The 20,752-nt window shown below is 50.6% G+C and overlaps 2 protein-coding genes and 1 long non-coding RNA gene across 5 annotated transcripts; 1 reads left to right on the top strand and 2 right to left on the bottom strand.

Annotated features, from left to right (window-relative positions):
* Positions 1-92: 92 nt before the first annotated feature.
* tesk2 (testis associated actin remodelling kinase 2) lies at positions 93-12,521 on the bottom strand. 3 transcript variants are annotated; one of them, XM_072704521.1, is made up of 11 exons: positions 12,233-12,521; positions 8,781-9,099; positions 4,811-4,932; positions 4,530-4,578; positions 3,560-3,706; positions 3,403-3,485; positions 2,646-2,730; positions 2,379-2,462; positions 2,146-2,232; positions 1,852-1,987; positions 93-1,558 (listed from the first exon to the last, which is right to left on the bottom strand). In XM_072704521.1, the coding sequence occupies exons 2-11, from the start codon at positions 9,003-9,005 to the stop codon at positions 711-713; spliced, it is 1,866 nt and encodes a 621-aa protein (XP_072560622.1). In that variant the 5' UTR covers positions 9,006-9,099; positions 12,233-12,521; the 3' UTR covers positions 93-710. The 3 variants fall into 3 exon arrangements, with proteins under 3 accessions (XP_072560622.1, XP_072560623.1, XP_072560624.1); XM_072704522.1 differs by lacking the exon at positions 12,233-12,521 and adding an exon at positions 12,166-12,185; XM_072704523.1 differs by lacking the exons at positions 8,781-9,099; positions 12,233-12,521 and adding an exon at positions 6,378-6,461.
* Positions 12,522-14,593: 2,072 nt separating this feature from the next.
* tmem53 (transmembrane protein 53) lies at positions 14,594-16,340 on the top strand. Its single transcript, XM_023815825.2, has 3 exons — positions 14,594-14,794; positions 15,049-15,152; positions 15,230-16,340. The coding sequence occupies exons 1-3, from the start codon at positions 14,740-14,742 to the stop codon at positions 15,926-15,928; spliced, it is 858 nt and encodes a 285-aa protein (XP_023671593.2). The 5' UTR covers positions 14,594-14,739; the 3' UTR covers positions 15,929-16,340.
* Positions 16,341-17,411: 1,071 nt separating this feature from the next.
* Positions 17,412-20,508, bottom strand: LOC140581544 (uncharacterized). Its single transcript, XR_011984643.1, has 2 exons — positions 19,844-20,508; positions 17,412-19,694 (listed from the first exon to the last, which is right to left on the bottom strand). It is a non-coding gene; the product is annotated as an uncharacterized lncRNA (long non-coding RNA).
* Positions 20,509-20,752: the final 244 nt, after the last annotated feature.

Genomic DNA, 20,752 nt, shown 5'->3' with positions numbered 1-20,752 from the left:
AGTTACTTGTTTTCGATCTGTGGCGTATTTACCTTCCTAAAGAGCAAACCCCGGCTGACGAGGGAACCCCCTACAGCAGTGACAGGAAGCGCTTTCCGAAGCCCCTGACATAAAGGCCAGCAACTTACTTTATTTTAAACCAACAGTAATGCACTTAAGCTTACAAGGTCCTGTAAAAAGCCAGGTGTACGAAACGGTCTGGGGCTCCAAGGTCTTTGGCGTGAAGGAACACTTCTGGTAGAAAGGAAAGCCGGTGTTTATCAGAACAAAGGAGTCGGTAAGAAAGCACAAACAAATGTGTCTTACCACGCTCTTTAGGGCTTGTTCTTCACAGGTATCAAAAGACGACTAGCAAAACATCTCATAAATATCAAAATAGATCCTCTTCAAAAGTTTTCAGTCAAGTAACCTGGTGCAGTAATTTCATTGCATAGAAATGTAGTGACACACTGAACATGACTTGGCGTGATCAAGCGCACGCACCTCCCTGCATGGCGGCATCCATAGGTGTCTGGCTGCCCCTGTGCACAGCCCTTTTGGGGGGGGGGGGGGTCGTCCACTTTCCTCACTGACATCCCACTACCGCCTCCATACAACTCCTTTAACTTGCATACTATGTGCAAAAGCCTGCCTAGGGGCCGTATCTGAAAGGGGCAGTGAGGAGGGCTCGCTCTCTCTCTTCCTCTCGGAGTGTTCTAGAAGTCACTGTTTCAGGGGATAGCCTGTGGGCCGGGAGACACAACAGGCAGGCTGCAATCCTTCTGTGCGGGTGAGCTGCCGGCCTCCACAAACAGGCAGAGGTTGAGGGCAGCCTTCTCTGGACCAAGGACCCTCGCTCCGGAGCCTTGGTGCTCCGATGCCTCCTGGTTCTCAGCCTCCATGTCTTCGCAGGTCCAGGTTCTGTCAGAGGTACCATTGGGGGCCTCGGCCGGGAGGAAGAGCTCCTCCTCTTCAGTAGTGGTGCTGCTGGAGCAGTCCATTGCCTCACTGTGGTCGCCAGACATAGAAAACCAGCTCTCTTCGTCGTCGTCCTCCTCCTCAGGCCTGGCCCGATAGGGCGGGATCTCCGGCACAGCATACTTCCACGCCCAGTTGGCCGGGACCTTCTGCCTCCCGTCTGGGCCCTGCGAGCCCTGGTCCCACCTAGGGGCGAAGCGCAATGCGTCCCGGCCAGGCAGCTGGGGTGACACGGGCAGCGAGCGACAGCGGCGACCGGAAAGCTGTGAGGGGACCCCCCCGCTGGCGCAGGAGTGTAGATCAAACATCAGCGAGAAGACGGACTTGCTGGGTACGTCGAAGAACTTGATCTTGCCTCCCTTGAGGTCCTCGCGGGCGCTGAAGGGGTTGACCTTGCGGGCATTAGATGCGGCCCGTGCTCCGGGCTTGTAGTGAGGATCCTGCACGTCCACCTTGTGGCCTGGCTTGCGGGAGAAGATGTCTGACTGGCTGCGGGAGAGCCAGATGTTGCGGCGGGGGCGGGGGGACTTGGGCAGGATCTTGTCATCCTGCAGCTCCATGGGGATCAACCTCTTCACAGCCTGCACCTTCTCCCCTGGGCCTGGAGGAGGCAGCAGAGGGTCTTACACGTGGGTCACACTGTGGTGTTGCTAATGCAGCTGGCTCATTACTGTAGGCATTAGAAATGACTGCTAACTGGACCAATCAGGAGGACACAAACAAGCAGACCAATCACATGGCCAGACCCTGACCTCTGACCCTGAAAGCAGTGGGCTCAGGCAGGGTCCAGGTATCTACCCAGCAGGAACTGCACCCCCACGGTATGGTGGGGACCCCCGAAGCCTCTCAGTCTCAGACCCAAATGCGGGGAGACTTGGGCAGTGTGGTGCCCACCTTTGGAGACGGCCTTCCACTCGCCGTCCATGACTGCCGCCTGCATCTGCTCCGATTCCGCACATTTCAGCCGCTCCAGGATCTCCTCCAGATTCCTCACGATGTCGGCGAAGGAGGGCCGCAGCCTGGGGTCCATCTATAGGACATTGTAGTGGGGGCATGGGTGGGTGTTGTCTCACATTACTCAGACATCAAATGTTCTGCAGGCAATGTGAACCCTTAGCACCTCTGAATACCCAAGGCCTTGTGAGAGGTGCTGCTTGAGTGTGTGTGTGTGTAGGGCCGCCCAATTACATTGCAGCAGTTGAAGGCCTGCTGCAGGAAGTCAGGTGGACAGTCCCCAACCATGTTCTGGAAGGCGTGGTAATCCAGGCCAAAGTTCTGCCAGAAAGCAAGGACAGAGGACAACACCAGCAGGCTGGGGGTCAGAAAAGACTCGGCACAGCAGCTACTGTATGTCAGCATGTGATCACACTATCTGCAGTGCCCCCCACTGGTGTACATGCTAGTAACTGGGGGGGACGTACCTCAGTGCGAGGAAGGTAATCGGGATCGGCCTGGATGCGGGCGATGATCTCACAGAGGATGATGCCGTAGGAGAAGATGTCGGCCTGGAGACGCGGGTTAGAGGCATGAGCATCACGGAGCCATTGTGAGACAACTGCAGTGTCATTGAGAAGCAGGAGGCGCCGTGACATGGGTACATGTGTGCGGCACGTGGACAGGCACAGAGCCATTACAGAGCCTCGCTTTATGTTTTTGGTTTCTTCTGGCCCGTGACATCAGATCCTGACCTTCTCATTGTAGGGTTCGTCCCGCAACACTTCCGGGGCCATCCAGAAGGGGGAGCCCACCACCGCCAGCTTCTCCCCATCAGAGCTGGTGGAAAAGGGGAGCAGAAAGGTCTTAGAGCATGAGCCTGTGCAAGAAGTGCACCCTGCCACCTAGTGGACAGCCCAGCTTAGCACTGGCACCAGCACGGCTCAGCTAAGCTGCGGATGTGCCAGGAGGGGGTATCCTGGCCCTGTCTTGTATTATTACTGCTCTTGGATGAACAGAATGTTCTGGGAGGGGCAAGGGGTGTCACAACACAGCTGCTCTGTCATGAAACTTTAGCAAACCTCCAGCCCCACGTCAGACTGCTGTGGGGGGGATGAGGGCCCGGCTCTGGCAGGCTGCCATGCTCCGTAAATTGTTAGATATTAATAATCCCAAAGTAACAGGACTCTGCCGCTGTGTGTGACAAGTACTAAGCTCTGGGCAAAGGCGGCTGGGAGCCTAGGAGCTGCCCAGGAGGTGAGCTGTCCAAGATGAAGCTGGGGTCAGGTGCAGAGGAGGGCTTACTGAACCAGGCCTGCAAGTGAGGTGTATTCCACATGACACACACACACACACACACACACACACACACACACACACACACACGCCTGCTAACCCATGCCGCATGGGAGAACATGCTCTGCCACACCCTGCCCAACCACGCCTTGACCAGGCCCATATCGCAGATGACCACGCCCCACCCAGTCAGGCCACGCCCCACGATCCACTCACTCTTCACAGGGAATCTTCTCTGCCAGGCCAAAGTCGCCCACCACTGCCGTGTATCCGGTCTCGTCCGTCTTGATCAGGCAGTTCTGTAAGGAATGCGGTCACAGGATGGTCAGGCTTACCCGCCGAGCGCGAACCCGGCCCCGCTGCGTTCAGGCACCTTGGAGGTGAGGTCTCGGTGGAAGATGCCTTTGGAGTGCAGGTAGGCCAGGCCCAGGGCCACATCCCTGGCCAGCTTCACGCGCACCCCCCAGCTCAGCTGCTTGTTGCTGTCCAGAAGCTGCTCCAGGTTCCCCCCGTTGATGTACTGAAATGAAATGTCCACCCTTCTATGGTCAGAGGAACCAGCACACAGATTTTTCACCCCGGCCAGGAAACCCTCCCAGCTACAATCACAGACCATGATCCTCAAACCTCAACACACAGGCTATGCTTGCTGCCAGCTCCTCTACGTGGCCCAGATCAAGCCCTGAGAAGCAGCTTTCCCTGCTCCAGCTCCTGTTGGTGTAGTGGCGCCCCCTTCTGCCAAAGCTCACAAAACAGCATTCCCAGACTCAGGAGAGGATTACATCATCTCTGTCTGGCATTCTCCGGCCACCCTGCTGCAGGCACCATCTGCCACCTGGCCTTCTGGAGACTGAGAGCATCCCAGACAAAATCCCGGGCCAATCCTTCTCAGGGCTGCGGGGGATTGAGCCAATCAGACAGCTGGAGGTTTAAGCCCAAAGCCACGCCCATTCTGCCACCCTCATTCATACTCATTCATCTCCACAGCGCTGGACACACGCGGAATCATTCACATCATGTGTAATGACATCCAGGAAACCAAACCTTGCAAGCATCTGAGACACGTAAATGTTAATACTGCGGCATTTGAAATGGGCCCCATTCAAACAGGGAAGGAAGGAGGAAGAGCCGGGGGGATAGAGAAATGGATGAAGGAAGAGATGCAGGGAGGGAGGGATAGTGAACAAGCAGCCCTCAGAGGATTCACAAACTTAAGAACGGCCATCCTGGCTTTCATTTGGAAAGTGAGAGGCTGATGTCACACGTCACAGTTGGGGGTGTCCTGATGCCCCCCTGCATAACCGAAATAGAGCACAGGCCATGAAGCCCCACCCCACCCTTACCTCGGTCAGAGCGTGGAGCTGCCCCTCCTGAACACAGACACCCATGAACCTGAGGGAGAAACAGGAAACATATAGTGGACAGATAGCAGCGTTGTCTCACGCGGCAAATTATACAGTTTGGCTCTTCTTGGCACTTCTGACACTGCTGTTTGGCCCCAGCTTTACACAATGGACATCCAGGCCTGAGCAGTCTGCCTGCAGCTTCCCACGGGGACAACAAAGTGGGTGTGCTCCCTACTACTGGCCAGCAGGGGGCAGGCTTCTATAGTGGTGCTTCTGACCTCAGTATGTTGGGGTGAGATAGCCGGTTCATCAGCTGCACCTCCCTCAGCATATTGGCCCTGTTGCTGCTCATCGTGTTCATCTTCAGCGCCATCACCTGGTCAGAAGTCCGGTGTCGCACCTGCAACACAGAATCAGCCGTAGGCTCAAGGGAGAGGTCTGGTCCCATGGACCCTGGGAACTGGCCGTGGGCTCGGTGGGGACACATGAAAATGTCTCTTATGCGTTGATCCAAAAAGGACCTGATGAAATACAACAAAGCCCCCTGCTGGCATTCGAACCAACAACCACCTCAGAACTAGTGCTGTCAAAAGTATGGAAAGTATCAATTCTATCACATACAAAACGGTTTCGATACTCATTTTTCATGGTACTGATTCTACAGCCTGCATTTCCAGTCCGCTCTGACCACTAAGGCTCACAGACTACCAATGTACATGCCTGTACCTGAGTGCAGTGTCATGTACAAGGTGTTACCAAGATGACTAGATCAGAAGCGACACAGCTTTCACCATCAGAGTTTAAATCGATAATAGTGCCGCCGGCTTGGTGACTGGAAATACTTGGCTTTGTGGCGAATGAAGGCGGTAAGCCACAGGACACACACAAGCCTGTGTATCATCACACAATACTGACAAAGGAGACAAATACCACGACTTTAGCTAAACATTGAAAGGTCCGGTACATGTCACAGTACTTGAGAGATAGGGATCTTATTTCGGAATTAATTAAATATTTATCTGCCTGTTACGGTTGAAGTAGAGATGTGACACGCATTTTTTTTTTGGGAAATAAAGAAAATGTAGTCCATTATACACTTACACATTGTGACAGCGGTCTGCAGATATTTTTACCTGTGGCTCCTGTTGGATTCCACATGATCTCGAGGTTGTGTTGATTAGTGTTCATCATTTGGATATAAACTTTTAGAGTCGTGCAATTGTTAGAAATGTTTTTACTTTAAGACACAAAATACAAAGGCACTAAATAGTAATGTACACTCACCTAAAGGATTATTAGGAACACCTGTTCAATTTCTCATTAATGCAATTATCTAATCAACCAATCACATGGCAGTTGCTTCAATGCATTTAGGGGTGTGGTCCTGGTCAAGACAATCTCCTGAACTCCAAACTGAATGTCAGAATGGGAAAGAAAGGTGATTTAAGCAATTTTGAGCGTGGCATGGTTGTTGGTGCCAGACGGGCCGGTCTGAGTATTTCACAATCTGCTCAGTTACTGGGATTTTCACGCACAACCATTTCTAGGGTTTACAAAGAATGGTGTGCAAAGGGAAAAACATCCAGTATGCGGCAGCCCTGTGGGCGAAAATGCCTTGTTGATGCTAGAGGTCAGAGGAGAATGGGCCGACTGATTCAAGCTGATAGAAGAGCAACTTTGACTGAAATAACCACTCGTTACAACCGAGGTATGCAGCAAAGCATTTGTGAAGCCACAACACGCACAACCTTGAGGCGGATGGGCTACAACAGCAGAAGACCCCACCAGGTACCACTCATCTCCATTACAAATAGGAAAAAGAGGCTACAATTTGCACGAGCTCACCAAAATTGGACAGTTGAAGACTGGAAAAATGTTGCCTGGTCTGATGAGTCTCGATTTCTGTTGAGACATTCAAATGGTAGAGTCAGAATCTGGCGTAAACAGAATGAGAACATGGATCCATCATGCCTTGTTACCACTGTGCAGGCTGGTGGTGGTGGTGGTGTAATGGTGTGGGGGATGTTTTCTTGGCACACTTTAGGCCCCTTAGTGCCAATTGGGCATCGTTTAAATGCCACGGCCTACCTGAGCATTGTTTCTGACCATGTCCATCCCTTTATGACCACCATGTACCCATCCTCTGATGGCTACTTCCAGCAGGATAATGCACCATGTCACAAAGCTCGAATCATTTCAAATTGGTTTCTTGAACATGACAATGAGTTCACTGTACTAAAATGGCCCCCACAGTCACCAGATCTCAACCCAATAGAGCATCTTTGGGATGTGGTGGAACGGGAGCTTTGTGCCCTGGATGTGCATCCCACAAATCTCCATCAACTGCAAGATGCTATCCTATCAATATGGGCCAACATTTCTAAAGAATGCTTTCAGCACCTTGTTGAATCAATGCCACGTAGAATTAAGGCAGTTCTGAAGGTGAAAGGGGGTCAAACACCGTATTAGTATGGTGTTCCTAATAATCCTTTAGGTGAGTGTATATCTGTTCTATTTTGTACTGTAATAATATTATAAACATTACACTTTTAATAATGTTTACTGCTTACCAATGTTTCTGAACACGATTACAGAACATTTATTGTACCTAATAGCATGCTTTGACTGACTATGCAATGTGAGGTTTTTAAAGATATGGTGACAGAGTTGTAAAATTTTCACTGCAAACAAAATTGCAACTGAAATCAATTTTTTATTGACTTGCATTATAGTATTGAGTATTGAAAGTGGTATTGAATTTCAATACTTTTCGTGGTATCGTACAGAAGTTTGAAATTTTGGTATCATGACAACACTACCCAGAACTGAGCATAGGGTAATAGATCTCCCTGATGACAGCCTGCCTGCTCTCACCCCCCCACCCCCACCCCCACCCCCCTCGCTCACACTCTCTCGCCCCCTCTCCTCCCGCCCGCTCTCTTCGGTTATGAAACACAGCATTGCCGCAGGCATTTCCTCCCTACAAACCGGGTTAAACTGCCTTGGTAAGGCTTTATCTGCACCGATGACATGCTACAGGCACGTGTGCAGGTGTGCAAAGCGCTCAGCTAAGCCAAAGTGCTAATTAGTGGGAATGATTATCAGTGTGAAGCTTCAGAGAAATAGTGGTGCACAGGAACTCTTTCTTCACACTGAAGATGATGTCCTGCTGTATCTGTCAGGGCTCACTTCCTCCATCGAGATGGCTGACAAGCTGAAATATTGCAGCACAGCCGTATGAAGAGGAAATGCTCATCCATCACGCTGACCACACAGCGCGAGGGAGTGTGATGATGGGGGGGGATCGGGGGGGGGGGGGGATCGGGGGGGCTTCTCATGGCTCCTACATTCTTACAGGCCAATCATGGCTTCAGCCCCCAGGCATCTGGCCCTCCATGTTAAGCTGTTCATTACCATGGACCCCCTGCAGGACCCCAGACCTGGTCCCTCAGGGAGGAGCGTGCTAATAGGCTCAGTCGGGCATTACAGACCTAATCCCCCCCAAAACACTGCAAAGTTTGAGGAGTGAAGTGGTGGCCTCAGGGACCATCTGTCAGGTCATCACAATTCCAACAACCTGCACTGAAAGCCACCCTGGTCGCCAGATGGAAGCCAGCAGGACCTCATTTACACCCAGCATCTCCGAACTGGGGTCCACTGGACACGACAGAAAAATGAAATGCGGAAGTGAAACTGTGGATGGTTTTTGTGGACAAATAGCCATTGTGCTTTGAGTGTCAGATGGTGCCGTGGGAACAAGCACTCAGGAAGAAACAGGGATGGATCTCATGGAGCACAGCATGACAGCAGAACCCCGTCAGGGACCCGAGAGACGAGTACGTGACAGAGGAAGGCAACATTCCTCCTGGAATCTGCTAGAAGGATGGGCGAGGAAGCTCACATGTGCCGAGTGCCCCCCCCCAAGGGCCCCCATGCCAGGTTCATGCTGTAGTACTGCAAACAATTACATCATCGCGAGCACACAGCCCAGCCTGAGTACCAGCGCCACCACAGCATCAGCCAGCATCCAGGGCGCCACCACAGCATCCAGGGCGCCACCACAGCATCAGCCAGCATCCAGGGCGCCACCACAGCATCAGCCAGCATCCAGGGCGCCACCACAGCATCAGCCAGCATCCAGGGCGCCACCACAGCATCAGCCAGCATCCAGGGCACCACCACAGCATCAGCCAGCATCCAGGGTGTGCTGCTCCTGCTGGAATGCAGCCTGGGCGAGCGGGCGCTCACCTTGTAGACCTCGGAGAAGAAGCCGGAGCCAATCCACTCACAGATGAAGTCATCGAGGCGCGTGAGGCGGGAGAAGGCGCTGATGAGGGCGCGGTAGGACGAGCTGCAGACACGGCTGCCCTGTGAAGGCCCTGTCTCGCCTGCTCCTCCGCCGCCGTCCTGGTCTTCCAGCCGCTCGGCCCGTGTGGGGAAGCCGGCTATCGAGTTGCGCTTGTTGCGGTCCATCTAAAGGGCGCCTACTTGTGGGTGGCAAGTTTCTTGGGCCGGGAGGGGGGGGGCACTACATCGCCGAGATGTCGGGGGGGTGCCTCAGGCTGACCTGCAAAACAAATGGCACGAATGGGGAGCGGCTCCTATTCCCGTGGGAGATGGGGGCGCGCGCGCGCACACACACACACACACACACACACCGACTGGCACTGGTCCGCGGACATCATCCCCCCCCCCCCCCCGACGGTCTTAAGGACCACAATAAACAGATAAGAGCCCTCTGTCCCCACCATGCCGTTCACGCAGGGTCTGAGGGTCAGAGTAAACAGAGACTCTGTGTCAGAGTTTGACCAAACAGCCCGTCTGAATGGGAGCTCACTGCAGACAGCACAATGGGGCTCTTCTGGGCCGAACAGAAAGGCCTGAAGATAACAGATGCCGACTAGCTCTGGAGGACATTACGAAAAGGGTGTCATTCTTCACCAGGTATCACTCTCCATCTCAGGACCAAAGCCTGGGATTTCCTGGAGGAACAGATAGCAAGGCCAGTGAAGAGGCCAGCCTGGCTCTCCTGTCATCTGCCATCTTCACCACCCACTCAGAACCCTACTGTGACAAGGCCCCCTCATTGCCCCACTGTGCTCCCATGCTGAAGACCAGCAGCTGAAAGGCAGTCAGGACACTCAGTGCCAGAGCGCCCCCCGCTGGCCACACTAACACGCAGCTGAACTGAGACCAGTCTCAACATGCATCTCTTACACTTACCATAAAATCCACATTATAGGCAATGTGGAAAAAAAAAAGAGAATCACACGAGGAACACTGCTTAGGGATTCATTATTGTAAAAAAGCAAAACTACAACCTCTAATACAAAGAAAGACTGTCAAAATAGTCCTGGAATACTCCTTGACAATTACTTCTTGCTTCAATGCATCAGCTAACATTATGAAGCCCAAACTCTGCCTCTTCACCTGGAGCCCAACCCAGGTGGTAAATTCAATATACTGGGTAAGAGCCAAGGCCATCTGTTATATTGCAGGTGGAGAACAAATACCTGAACAACGTTTCCAACTCCCAAGGCCCAAGCTGGGCAGACAGCCGCCCCACCCGAGAAGGTGGCAGGCAGCTCAGTGCTCTATTCATTGGTCAGATCCCAGGGGCAGGCCGTCCAATCCGCTTCACCCAGGGACATCACAACGTATACATTATGCAGATTATAAAACCAGCAAGTAGTCCACATTCTTGTCTGAGATAACTTCCCTTTGCTCAGAAGCATGACATTTTTGCATACATATTTGGACTCATTTCAGACAATCAAAGGTTACAATCAAAACACAAGGAGGCATTTGCTAATGTTTTGTTTAAAAAAAAAAAAAAAAAAAAAAAAAACTTCCAGAGAACATAATTATCCAAGTATGTACCGTACCAGAAGTACTCCCCGTTAAAGGATAATTATGGTCGTGGTGTGTGTGTCTACAGCCCAATTCTCTTGCCAAAACCACAGAGCATTCCAAATCAGAGGCGTCTCGGAGAGGATTTCCCAGCTTACAAGCTGATCAGGACATTCAGGTAGACCCTTATGGCCTACAGAGACCTTGAGGACCATGATCTCTCAGTGCTACTGGTCATACAGCCACACTACGATACAGTAACCATCCAACGCAAACTCATTTTATTTTAGCTACAAGGAAGTGGAGCTGTGACATCCGTGTCAAAAAGATCAACAGTCTAGAGCATCAATAAATGTAAAATGCTCATGAACAGAGCAGGCCTCCTGCAGATCATCTAACTTTAGCAGTATGAAAGGAAGGCAGGTAAAATCGCAGCTCTGGCATTTCAGTTGCTGCTGTGAAGACCTTCAGCTGGCATGGAGAGGGAAGCCCTCAATGACAGTGTTCCAAGATTCAGAAGCGTGGCAGCAAACCTGAGCTTAGACACATCCCGTCCATCCCCGAGGACGCAGCGAGACCATCACCTGACATTAGCTAGATGCATTCCCAAGTCTGATTGCTCTTCGCCTTTAAAGCAAAGCCATGCTCACGCTTGGTGTAAACCAGAGTTTGAGGGCCGTGCTGTCCAATGGAAACATCAATGTATCAGGAGCTGCCAAGCTCAGGCAGGCCATTACAAATGTCTGATTTTGAAAGGGTCTCTCTAGTAATACCATTGTTGAACTTATTGCAAAAGGACATCTGTGGCAGGATTTTAGTTAGCACAGCCTTTGGGAGTCTGCAGCTTATATATCTGTATCGTTGAACCTGTTCCCTCCCTGGCACAGTTGGGGCGCCCTTGTGGGCACCGACGTGGCAGTCCGGAAACCCTTCAGTGCACCCAAACGGCACAGCCTTCAGTGCATCCACGCTGCACAGTCCAGACACCCTTCGGAGCACCGATATGGCACAGTCCGGATGCCCTTAGGTGCACCAATTTGGCACAGTTGGAATGCCCTTCAGTGCACCCATGAGAAACAGTCCGGACACCCTTCGGTGCACCGTGACACGGCACTGTCCGGACACCCTTCGGTGCACTGTGACACGGCACTGTCCAGACACCCTTCGGAGCACCGACGGGGCACAGTTTATAGACAGGCCACATGGCAGAGTGGAACAGCAGACTGCGCTCGGTTTTCAACACAAAGGGAATCAGCCTTACAAAGCAGACACATTTATAACACCCTGGGATCTCTTACAGGAAACTGGTGATGCTAGTTACTCCTGTCATAACAGTACAGCGGGTCCATGGTCCTCACATCAAAAGCCAGCCTAACCAGCCATGAAGCTGCTGTTGTTCAGAGACGTAAAGATCCCAAACACAGAGTCAGACACACAGGAAGAGTCAGCAACACACACAAAAGAGGAGAGAGGACTCAAATTTGGGAGACAGATCAGGTATACAGACAATTACAGAAGCACAAGTACAGACACACGCACACAGAAAAGGGGGGGGGGGGCAGATGAGATTTACATAGGCAGACAGACACTCGCATTAACACAGAAGGACAGACAGACACGCAGGATATACGGACAAACGGGCAGACATACAGGGAAAGACGGACAAACATACAGGGACAGACGGACAACCAGGCAAACAAACCCCAGGCGAGCAGAGACACGGGCCGGCGGATACACAAGAACACGGGGGGGGGAGGACATGCTGATAGGCACACAAACACACCCAGGAGTAGGGGGGCGCAGACGGACGGACAGGCAGATAAGTGGAGGGCCGCGAGCCAAAAAGTTACCCGGCCTCCTCCCCGCGCGGCGTTGTCTCTTCATGGCGCAGCATTCAGCCGTTTATTTACTCCTCATCTGGCCGGAGCGGGAAAGGCGCGAAGCCAAACAGCTCTTCGCCCCGCATTCGACACCGTGTTTCACTTCTACGGCAACACGGTTTTTCAAAAGCCCAAAATGCCCAGACCTTCCACGGCCATAGCGCTCGTCATCCTGGTGTCGGACTAAGCGGTCTATGCTTCTTTCTCCAAGCGCTCGGCCTCTCCCTGGGGACCGGACTCGTGCAGCTCCCGCCTTAATCACAGATGATTGACAGGCGTGACAGCCACTCAGGACTCCAGAAGAGGAGCGCAAAACCGCCGTCAAACGAGACAGCGAAGGCGTCGGTGATCGACGTCTATGTCGCCCAACCCCAAGTCAGCTGTGCGTCCGCTGACACCCAAATGAAAATTACTGCGAGTTCATGGATTTTAACAGCAACTCCCTATACCTCTGTGTATGTGCGTTGTCGTATTAGACTCAGGAAAATTAAAGAGTCTATTTTTATAGAATCATGCATTGCATTAACTAACCACGGACGCGTCACGTATATATACTTATAAATATATACTTTTTAACACTAAATTGCAAACGACTTAATGTCCTGCTAAGGTTAATATATAATGGATTCATTTAATTTCTCTATGTAATATTTTTCCAGAGAATTTAAATGAATACCCCTAGCCATCTACTTTCAAATTAACAGTTAGCGTCACAATTATTAATTATTATACGATTTTAGTTATTGTTAGATATTGTTCTTCGTTTTTCTTCTCCGCCCCCAATTTGCTAAACGCTTCTCCTCCTACAGTTTTCGGGGTACAGCCATCAAAGTTTCCGAACTTCTTTGTCCCATAGCCGTGGGGTGAGCTTATGCTTTTATAAGCTCTCGCGCCCTCCATCATTCTGGGAGGTCCCGCCAAACACCCCATTTCCCCACTGACTATTACTGGGAGGATTTTTAAACTGCTGCCCCTTTCACCGCTTTTACGATAAACCCTCCAAACTTGAGTCACAAAGTACACTAAAGCACTACACACAGTACACTAAAGCAACCGGAGAACTCTCCTGCACCCAATCAAATTTAATCAAATCAGAAAACAGGTATATAGAAAATCTATCATTTACTGGTCAATGATGTCGTCTGCCATTCTCACACTTTTGATGGCAGGGTCCCCAAACTTTGCACAACTGGTCAATGGGTGACTGCGGTACAAGGTTTGGAAAAGTGGGCGGAGCCTGCAACAGCCACTCATGAAGAATTCACTCATGAACCTTAATGAGAAAATTTAACCTACTGCCATTGTCATGCTTTTGATGGCAATATCCCCAAATTTTGCAGCTGAAATGCCAAATTTCCCCCAAAAGTTGGTCAATGGTTCAAGGATTGAAACAGTGGGCAGAGTCTCCACCAGCCAATCAGAAATCACTCATAGACTTTAATGGGAAAATTCAAACTGCCGTCATTCTCACACTTTTAATGGCTGGGTCCTCAGACTTTGCAACAGCCAATGAGATTTCCTTCTTTCTAATTTAACTTTATATAGCTGACATAAAGTGACTAAGACCATCTCCAAAGACCAAACATGTTCTGGCAGCCAAAGTGTCCTGGGGTATATGAGGTTCCGGGCCATCAAGACAGCAAAGCAGAGCAAGGAAATGTTCGGCCTGTATGGGCCGCTGGAGGAGGTGATCAGGGATGAGGTGACAGTGAAGATCTGAGTGTCTGGGAGACTGAGGCCTTTCAGCTTCACTGACAGGGCAACAGGATGGTGGAGCGCTTTAACTGGATGCCAATTATGCAGGTGATAATTCTTACTGTCCAGAATTGCAGAGTCTGAGAATAACGTATTATGTCATATAAACCGTTACTTGGAAATCCTTAAATCCATTTTAAATTACGAAGGACACCAAACCACCGATTACAGAGAAAAGCAGAGAATCATGTCCACTTTCTACAAGACGTTGTAGGCTTACATTTAGCAGAAGAGGCTAAACAAGAAATGTTGACCATGTGAATCTTTATTCTTGAACCATCGCGGGTTCAAGAATTTCAACTTCACGCTGAAATATTCTTCCATAACCAGCTGTGCGCTAGTAAGCACAATGTAACAGGAAAGCTAATAAATAAACAAAACTTTTGGGTTCCCTCGCAAATGTTTTTACAGTTTACGCAGAACTGCTTAAAAAATAACCCCGTCCTCTTCATAGGCAGCGGAAGCTTTATGACCAAAATATAACGTCCTCCACATTACCGGAAGTCCATTAATCAAAATAAAAGTTCCCCTATTACCGGAAGTTAAATCAAAATAAAAGTCTTTCTGCAATGCCGGAAGTTCGTTCTGATTAAAAGTCTCTCTGTGTTACCGGAAGATTTTTTTCTAATTAAAAGTCTCTCCCCATTCCCGGAAGCTTCTTTCGAATGACATAGTTTTTCGCCACACGAAGGCCAGAGAGCAGCTGTTGTAACCCTCGGAACATGGGCGACCCTGGTCTTAATTATAATGTCGTATTTCCTCAGCCAAGCGGTTCTGGTAAGTCTGATGTTCGGATGCTGACCGTATTTTAACTGTGATGGGTACCGTTGGCACCTTTGTGAACGCATGATATGGATGCCGTTTCATTTATTTCTTCTTATTTGAACTTGACAGCGGACCAGAAATACATAATTTTGTTTAATTGCCATTTCGATTTGCCCAAGCAGTTGGTATTTTAGATAACGGAGCTGTGTCATTTAAATGTATGGAGATGTGGGTGTTATCCTGGATCCTTTGGACCTTCTTTCCAGAGAAGCGCTGGAAGGGCACCGAGGAGCCAGTGGTGATACTGCTAGGATGGGCGGGGTGCCGCGATAAGCATCTATCAAAGTACAGCTCCATGTACAACGATCAGGTTGGTGCGCGCCATTCAGCAGCGTCTCGCGGTTTAGCAACAATGGCAAGCTCACTTCTGGTTTTCTACTCACACAGGGTTGCATCACATTCCGGTACACAGCCCCCCTGCGCTCCGTATTTATCTCCGAGTCTTTTGGCTACAGGGAGCTGAACACCACAGCTCACAAGCTGCTGGAATTGCTGTATGAATACGAGGTGGAAAACCACCCCATTTTCTTCCACATCTTTAGCAACGGCGGCTTTATGCTGTACCGCTACATCGCGGAGCTCCTGCGTGATCACCAACAGTTCCGCACCCTACGAGTGGTGGGCGTGGTGGTGGACAGCGCTCCCGGGAACCGGAATTTAAGAGGGGGTCTGCGTGCAATAATGGCTTCAGTGGGCCCTTCTACCAACGTGGTGGTGCTCTACACCCTGCTGCTGCTGTTCTCCTGCATGGTGTTCCTCATCCGTTCCGTGCTTTACCCGGTGACCAAGTTCATCCACAAGAGCCACTACGACAGCATGCTGGAGAGGCCGTCCTCCTGGCCCCAGCTGTACCTGTACTCGCGGGCAGACAGGGTGATCCAGCACCAGGATGTCGAGAGGATGGTGAAGGCCGTTCAGGAGAAGGGGCTTCCAGTGGAGAGCTTCGACTTCCGCTCCCCTGACCATGTGTCCCTTTTCCGGGACTTTCCCGAGGAATATGCCAACCGCTGCTTGGAGTTCCTGCACCGCTGCCTGGGAGACATGGACAGTACCCTGCAGAAGCAGCACTCGCCTGTGCCGTCCTAAGTGGTCTCGTCCGTTATCTTACGTGTCAGCATGCATTGTGTGTGACCTGTGCATTCCACCAAAGCACTACCTGAGTGGTTTTCCAGCAGATGTTCCGAATCATGTTTCAATCTGGGAAACACAGTGCACTGACATGTGGCACTTTGGGACATAAATGTGTAAATGTGAATTGTAGTTTAATGCCGTCTGTTTTTAATAATTGGCATTTTAAGCATCACCCATTTCAACAAGCACTGGTCTGCTTTGGCTTTCTGTACGTGTATGTCTGAAACGCTTTGCAGAAATGCTGATGTGTGTTCAGGCCTCAAGATGTCAAGAGTCTTTGCATGTTGCTGCAATCCAGCAGAGCTCAAATGCATTCATTTACTGCATTGTTGTTTGCTAAAATAAATGCAATTTAAGGACCATGAAAGTTCAGTGTCCTGAGTTTAATTTATTTAAGCAGAGAAGGTCTGAATGTTGCAACCCTGACAGCGTGTGGCTCAGTGGGCTAAGCCTGTGTGCTTGTAATCACAAGGTCGCCGATTCAAACCCAGCCTCAGCATGTCTGTGGGTCCTTGAGCAAGACCCTTAACCCCCAGCTCCCTGGGCGCCCCAACAGGTGGCTGTCCTTCGCAGACAGCTTGTTCTACAAAGAGCAAGTTGATGGAGGCGTAAAAAGAATTTCCCCATGAGGGACAATAAAGGTTAAATTATTATTATAATAATTATTCAATAAAGTTCCTCTGGTACAGAGCTGCTGCCACCATGGTGGCGGGGAATGGAGGCTGAGGTGTCAGTGCCACCAAGAGCCACTATGTGGCCCAGGACAGGCATTAATGCCATTTCTGCAAGAGGGAAGCTTTCAAAGCACCGTCACAGGTCCAATACAAGCAGACGGCTTCCAGAGCCATTTGCTCCAAAGGGGCAAACATTTTTTTATGTGAAATATATAGTGAATATCTAACAATATGTATATGGTAAGATGCATGATATAGTAAGATAGGGTAGCTACGGGTTGGATTTTAATCTGGGAGTATGAGGTGTGTTGACTTTTATCCAATGTCTCGCATGTGATGATGGCTGCAGTTCTCTATGGTAACGGGCAGGGGTGCAGCGACGCTGGGAGGAGGAGCAGGTGACGATGTCACAGGTCAGGCCAGTGTAAATGACATTAACTCAGAGATGGTGCGGACATCGTCATAATGAGACACTTTCTGGAAGAGTGAAATTTCAAGCTGTTTGCTAGGAATTGTGACTCTGTCTCCTCTGATTTGTGTAAAAGCAGAGGAAGTGTTGTGACATTCCACTGCTGCGCCTCTTACAGATTTTATTTTATGAGGGAAGCTGTTTAAACCAAATCCTCTAAGCCCTTTACCTAGATAAATGCTAAGAGCACTTTAATTATCCCACTGTAAGGTCAATTGTTTTTAAAAAAAAAAAAAAAAAAAAAAAACTGGAAATTTCCATGCTCCTTGAAATGGCATGAATGAATAAGCAGATGGAATGGGGACAGAGGTTTAATGTTGATTCTGTTTCTGATGAAATTCAGACTGACCATTTGAACCTTGTTAGACATTTCAGAGGGCACGGTCTGATTGGGACACCCTTTGAAAAGGGCACAGATGCGTGTAGGTCAGCTGGGCAAACATCTGCCAGCTAGGAGCTCTGGAAGCATCCACCTTGCAGAGCACAGGGGGCTGTAAACACTTACACGGTCCCTGCCTCACATGTCCCCAAGGCAGACAGGGGCAGCCTTTTACGGTCCTTGGCTAGTCCTATCTGCTGGTGCGTGTTTCTGATGACCATCTCTGACATATCTGACATTTGACAGTGAGTAGTTGGCATTTGTCTGCCCTGGAACTTCATGTGTCATTTGCTGGGGGTCCATCCTGCCACATTACCATTTGTTAGGAGGTCTGGGGGTGTTAGATCAGGGCCCCTGAGCACTCTCTATGACTCTGGGAGTTTAATTCTCTGTTTTTAGTCTCTCATGTCATGTGTGTCAGCCTCCTGGTCCTCAAAGCATCCTCACAAAGAAAAATCACATCTCCCATGGATGTCTGGAATCCCTGCAGCAGTCGGTATCAGTGGCCACAGCCACAGGATGTAAACCCACAGCCTTTTGGGCACTAACACTGACTCTAACTTTTTCCTTGTATGGCTGCACAGCAGCCTGTTTGACATTGGAATAGATCGTGAAGCATTGCTCCTTTTGTGGAGCTTTTGCTAAGTAACACTGTGCGTTACCTATGATGCACAAAGAATAACACTAAGCAGGCTAATGCTACCTAGCCTAAAGCTGAGTAGGCTAATGCTACAGGGGCTAACACAAAGCAGGCTAACGCTACGTAGCCTAAAGCTGAGTAGGCTAACACTACAGGGGCTAATGCAAAGCAGGCTAACGCTACCTAGCCTAAAGCTGAGTAGGCTAACACTACAGGGGCTAATGCAAAGCTGGCTAACGCTACCAGCCTAAAGCAGAGTAGGCTAACGCTACAGGGGCTAATGTAAAGCAGGCTGGCTGCAGACTCAGGATCTGTCACTAATTACTCATGCTAGCCTGCAGAAACATGGTTCTGAAATGGAAATGTAGCTCGTCAGCTGTCTGGGCCAAGGCACTGGGGTTATGGCCCTACTACCCCATGTGTGGGTCGTTCTTGAATTTGCCTTGCGGTGGTTGGTCATGAAAGATGATGAAAATGTTTTAGGAAACAGTGAATGTAACTAGTGATGACCAGGGTATCAGGGAGGGGTTTGCTCTTACACCCTTGAGTAGATGAATAGATCACTTTTCCAGTAGGTTTTATGTACAAGCAGTAAGGGGCCCTTCAGCTGCATGTCCCAGCAACTGAGCCCCTCCTGTCTTTCTGCCTTGTCCAATCACTGGCACTCATCCTTCTGAACCAATCACAGGCTGATGACTCACTGCTGTTCACATTCACATTTCACTGATGAAGTGATGCCTGTTTTTGAAAAGATGCTCAGAGCGCTGAGATTTCTGCTGGTAAACTTGTGTGAAAATCCTGTTGCTTTGGCTTGCCTAAGCAATATTTCTTCACTGACGATAGACAGACAGACCAGACATGGATTTGCCAGATTACACCACAAGATGGCAGCATTTGTCCACTTCTTTCAACAGCTGTCTCCTGCTCTGCCATTGGTATTAACAGTTCTGGCAGCTCTATCACTGCCTTCCCAGCATCTCTCTGAAGGTTGGGGGGGGGGGGGGGGCATTGTTGAAGTCATTCACTCATGAACTCAGTTGCTGGTTTCAGCCTGTAGCCTTTCAGCTTGTTAGCCCCAGAAGTTGCAGTTTGTTCATTGATTGTGATGTAGGATGCTGTGGATGGTCATTTGGATTGTGCTGAGGATGGTACTGTGTATGCTGTGTAGGAGCACACGGAGGATGGCGCTATGGATGGTGCAGAGGATGGTCCTTAGGATTGTGCTGTGGATGGTGCTGTAGACGCCGCTGTGGATGGTGCTGAGGATGGCACAGTGGCTGGTGCTCTGGTCAGTGCTGAGGATGGCACTGTGGCTGGTGCTCTGGTCAGTGCTGAGGATGGCACAGTGGCTGGTGCTCTGGTCAGTGCTGAGGATGGCACTGTGGCTGGTGCTCTGGTCAGTGCTGAGGATGGCACTGTGGCTGGTGCTGAGGACGGAGCTGAGGATGGAACTGTAGACAATGCTAGGGATGGCATTGTGGCTCGTGCTGTGGTCAGTGCTAAGAATGGCACTGTAGACGGTCCTGTGGATGGTGCTGAGGATGTCACTGAGGATGGTGCTGTGGATGGGGGAGATGGGGAGACATCATCTATTTACTCTGAAATCATCTAACTGAATTTGAAACTGGATGCATGTGGCAACCCTGCTTTTACACATCTGCACAGTGCAATTTCCCACTACGGCCTGCAGGGGGCAGAGGAGACGCACCTGATGCAGGAGGTGGCAGAGGAAAGCCCGGGAACTGTGGAGGCAGCCCCCTCCCCAGAGCGGGAAGCTGACAGACCTTGTTGCCACGGCAGCAGCTGTCTTCATGTAAACTCAAAATACAAACTTTTTATGAGACCAAACAGTGATGGTGCTGAGGAGAGGGGAGCCCCCCCGAAGCCGCCGCTCTGGTTATTCTTAGGCGCGGTCTGAGACGCCTGCCTCACGTTGCGGGGGCTGGAATGGACGTGCGCGGCTGTGCTTCGCTCTTAGTGCACATCGGCTGTGATGCCGGCTGGCCCGCATGCGAGCTGCTCGCTTCCTCAGGAGCGGCTCTATTCCTCCTTCACACGCGTGCTGCTAATTATAGCCCGTGGAGGAGGCCGCATCCGCCAGCTCCTGTTGCACTGGCACAGACACGCACCTGTGGCTCCATGCCGCTCCCGCCTGCTGCCTCGATCTTACTCTCTCCACGTGGTGACACTTGCTGGCTCGCTTCACGGCATCAGCGGCTCCACCGGGTGTCCAGCTGAGCGGTGGGCACTTAGCTCCCTCACCCTGCAGTGTATTCAGGCCATGGCACTCGTCAGATCGGTCATGATCACCCTGGGCCCCTGGGTCTGACCCGGTCCACCTGGCCAGTCTGTGGGCCCCCGGACCACCCCAGCCCATGGTGATTGAAGCTCCCGGGCCCAGCCCTGTGCAGCCAGCGGTACCTGGGTCTCTGTGCCGCCAGCGCGTGGCTGGGATGCCATCCTACTCACCAGCCAAGGTTAATTTAGCATTAATGTAATGTAATCCTCTCGGCTCAGAGCGTCCTGTCAATTAAACACGTCCCTGACCATCCTTTGGGGCTCTTCATACATTTTGCTGGCCCGTCTATGTGAGACCTGCGTATCATTCTTTGCGTTT

This window comes from Paramormyrops kingsleyae, chromosome 21 (genome assembly GCF_048594095.1).
Source record: "Paramormyrops kingsleyae isolate MSU_618 chromosome 21, PKINGS_0.4, whole genome shotgun sequence".
NCBI classification, from domain to species: Eukaryota; Metazoa; Chordata; class Actinopteri; order Osteoglossiformes; family Mormyridae; genus Paramormyrops; species Paramormyrops kingsleyae.
The sequence above is the reverse complement of the archived record's forward strand: the minus strand, read 5'-3'. Positions and strand labels throughout refer to the sequence as shown.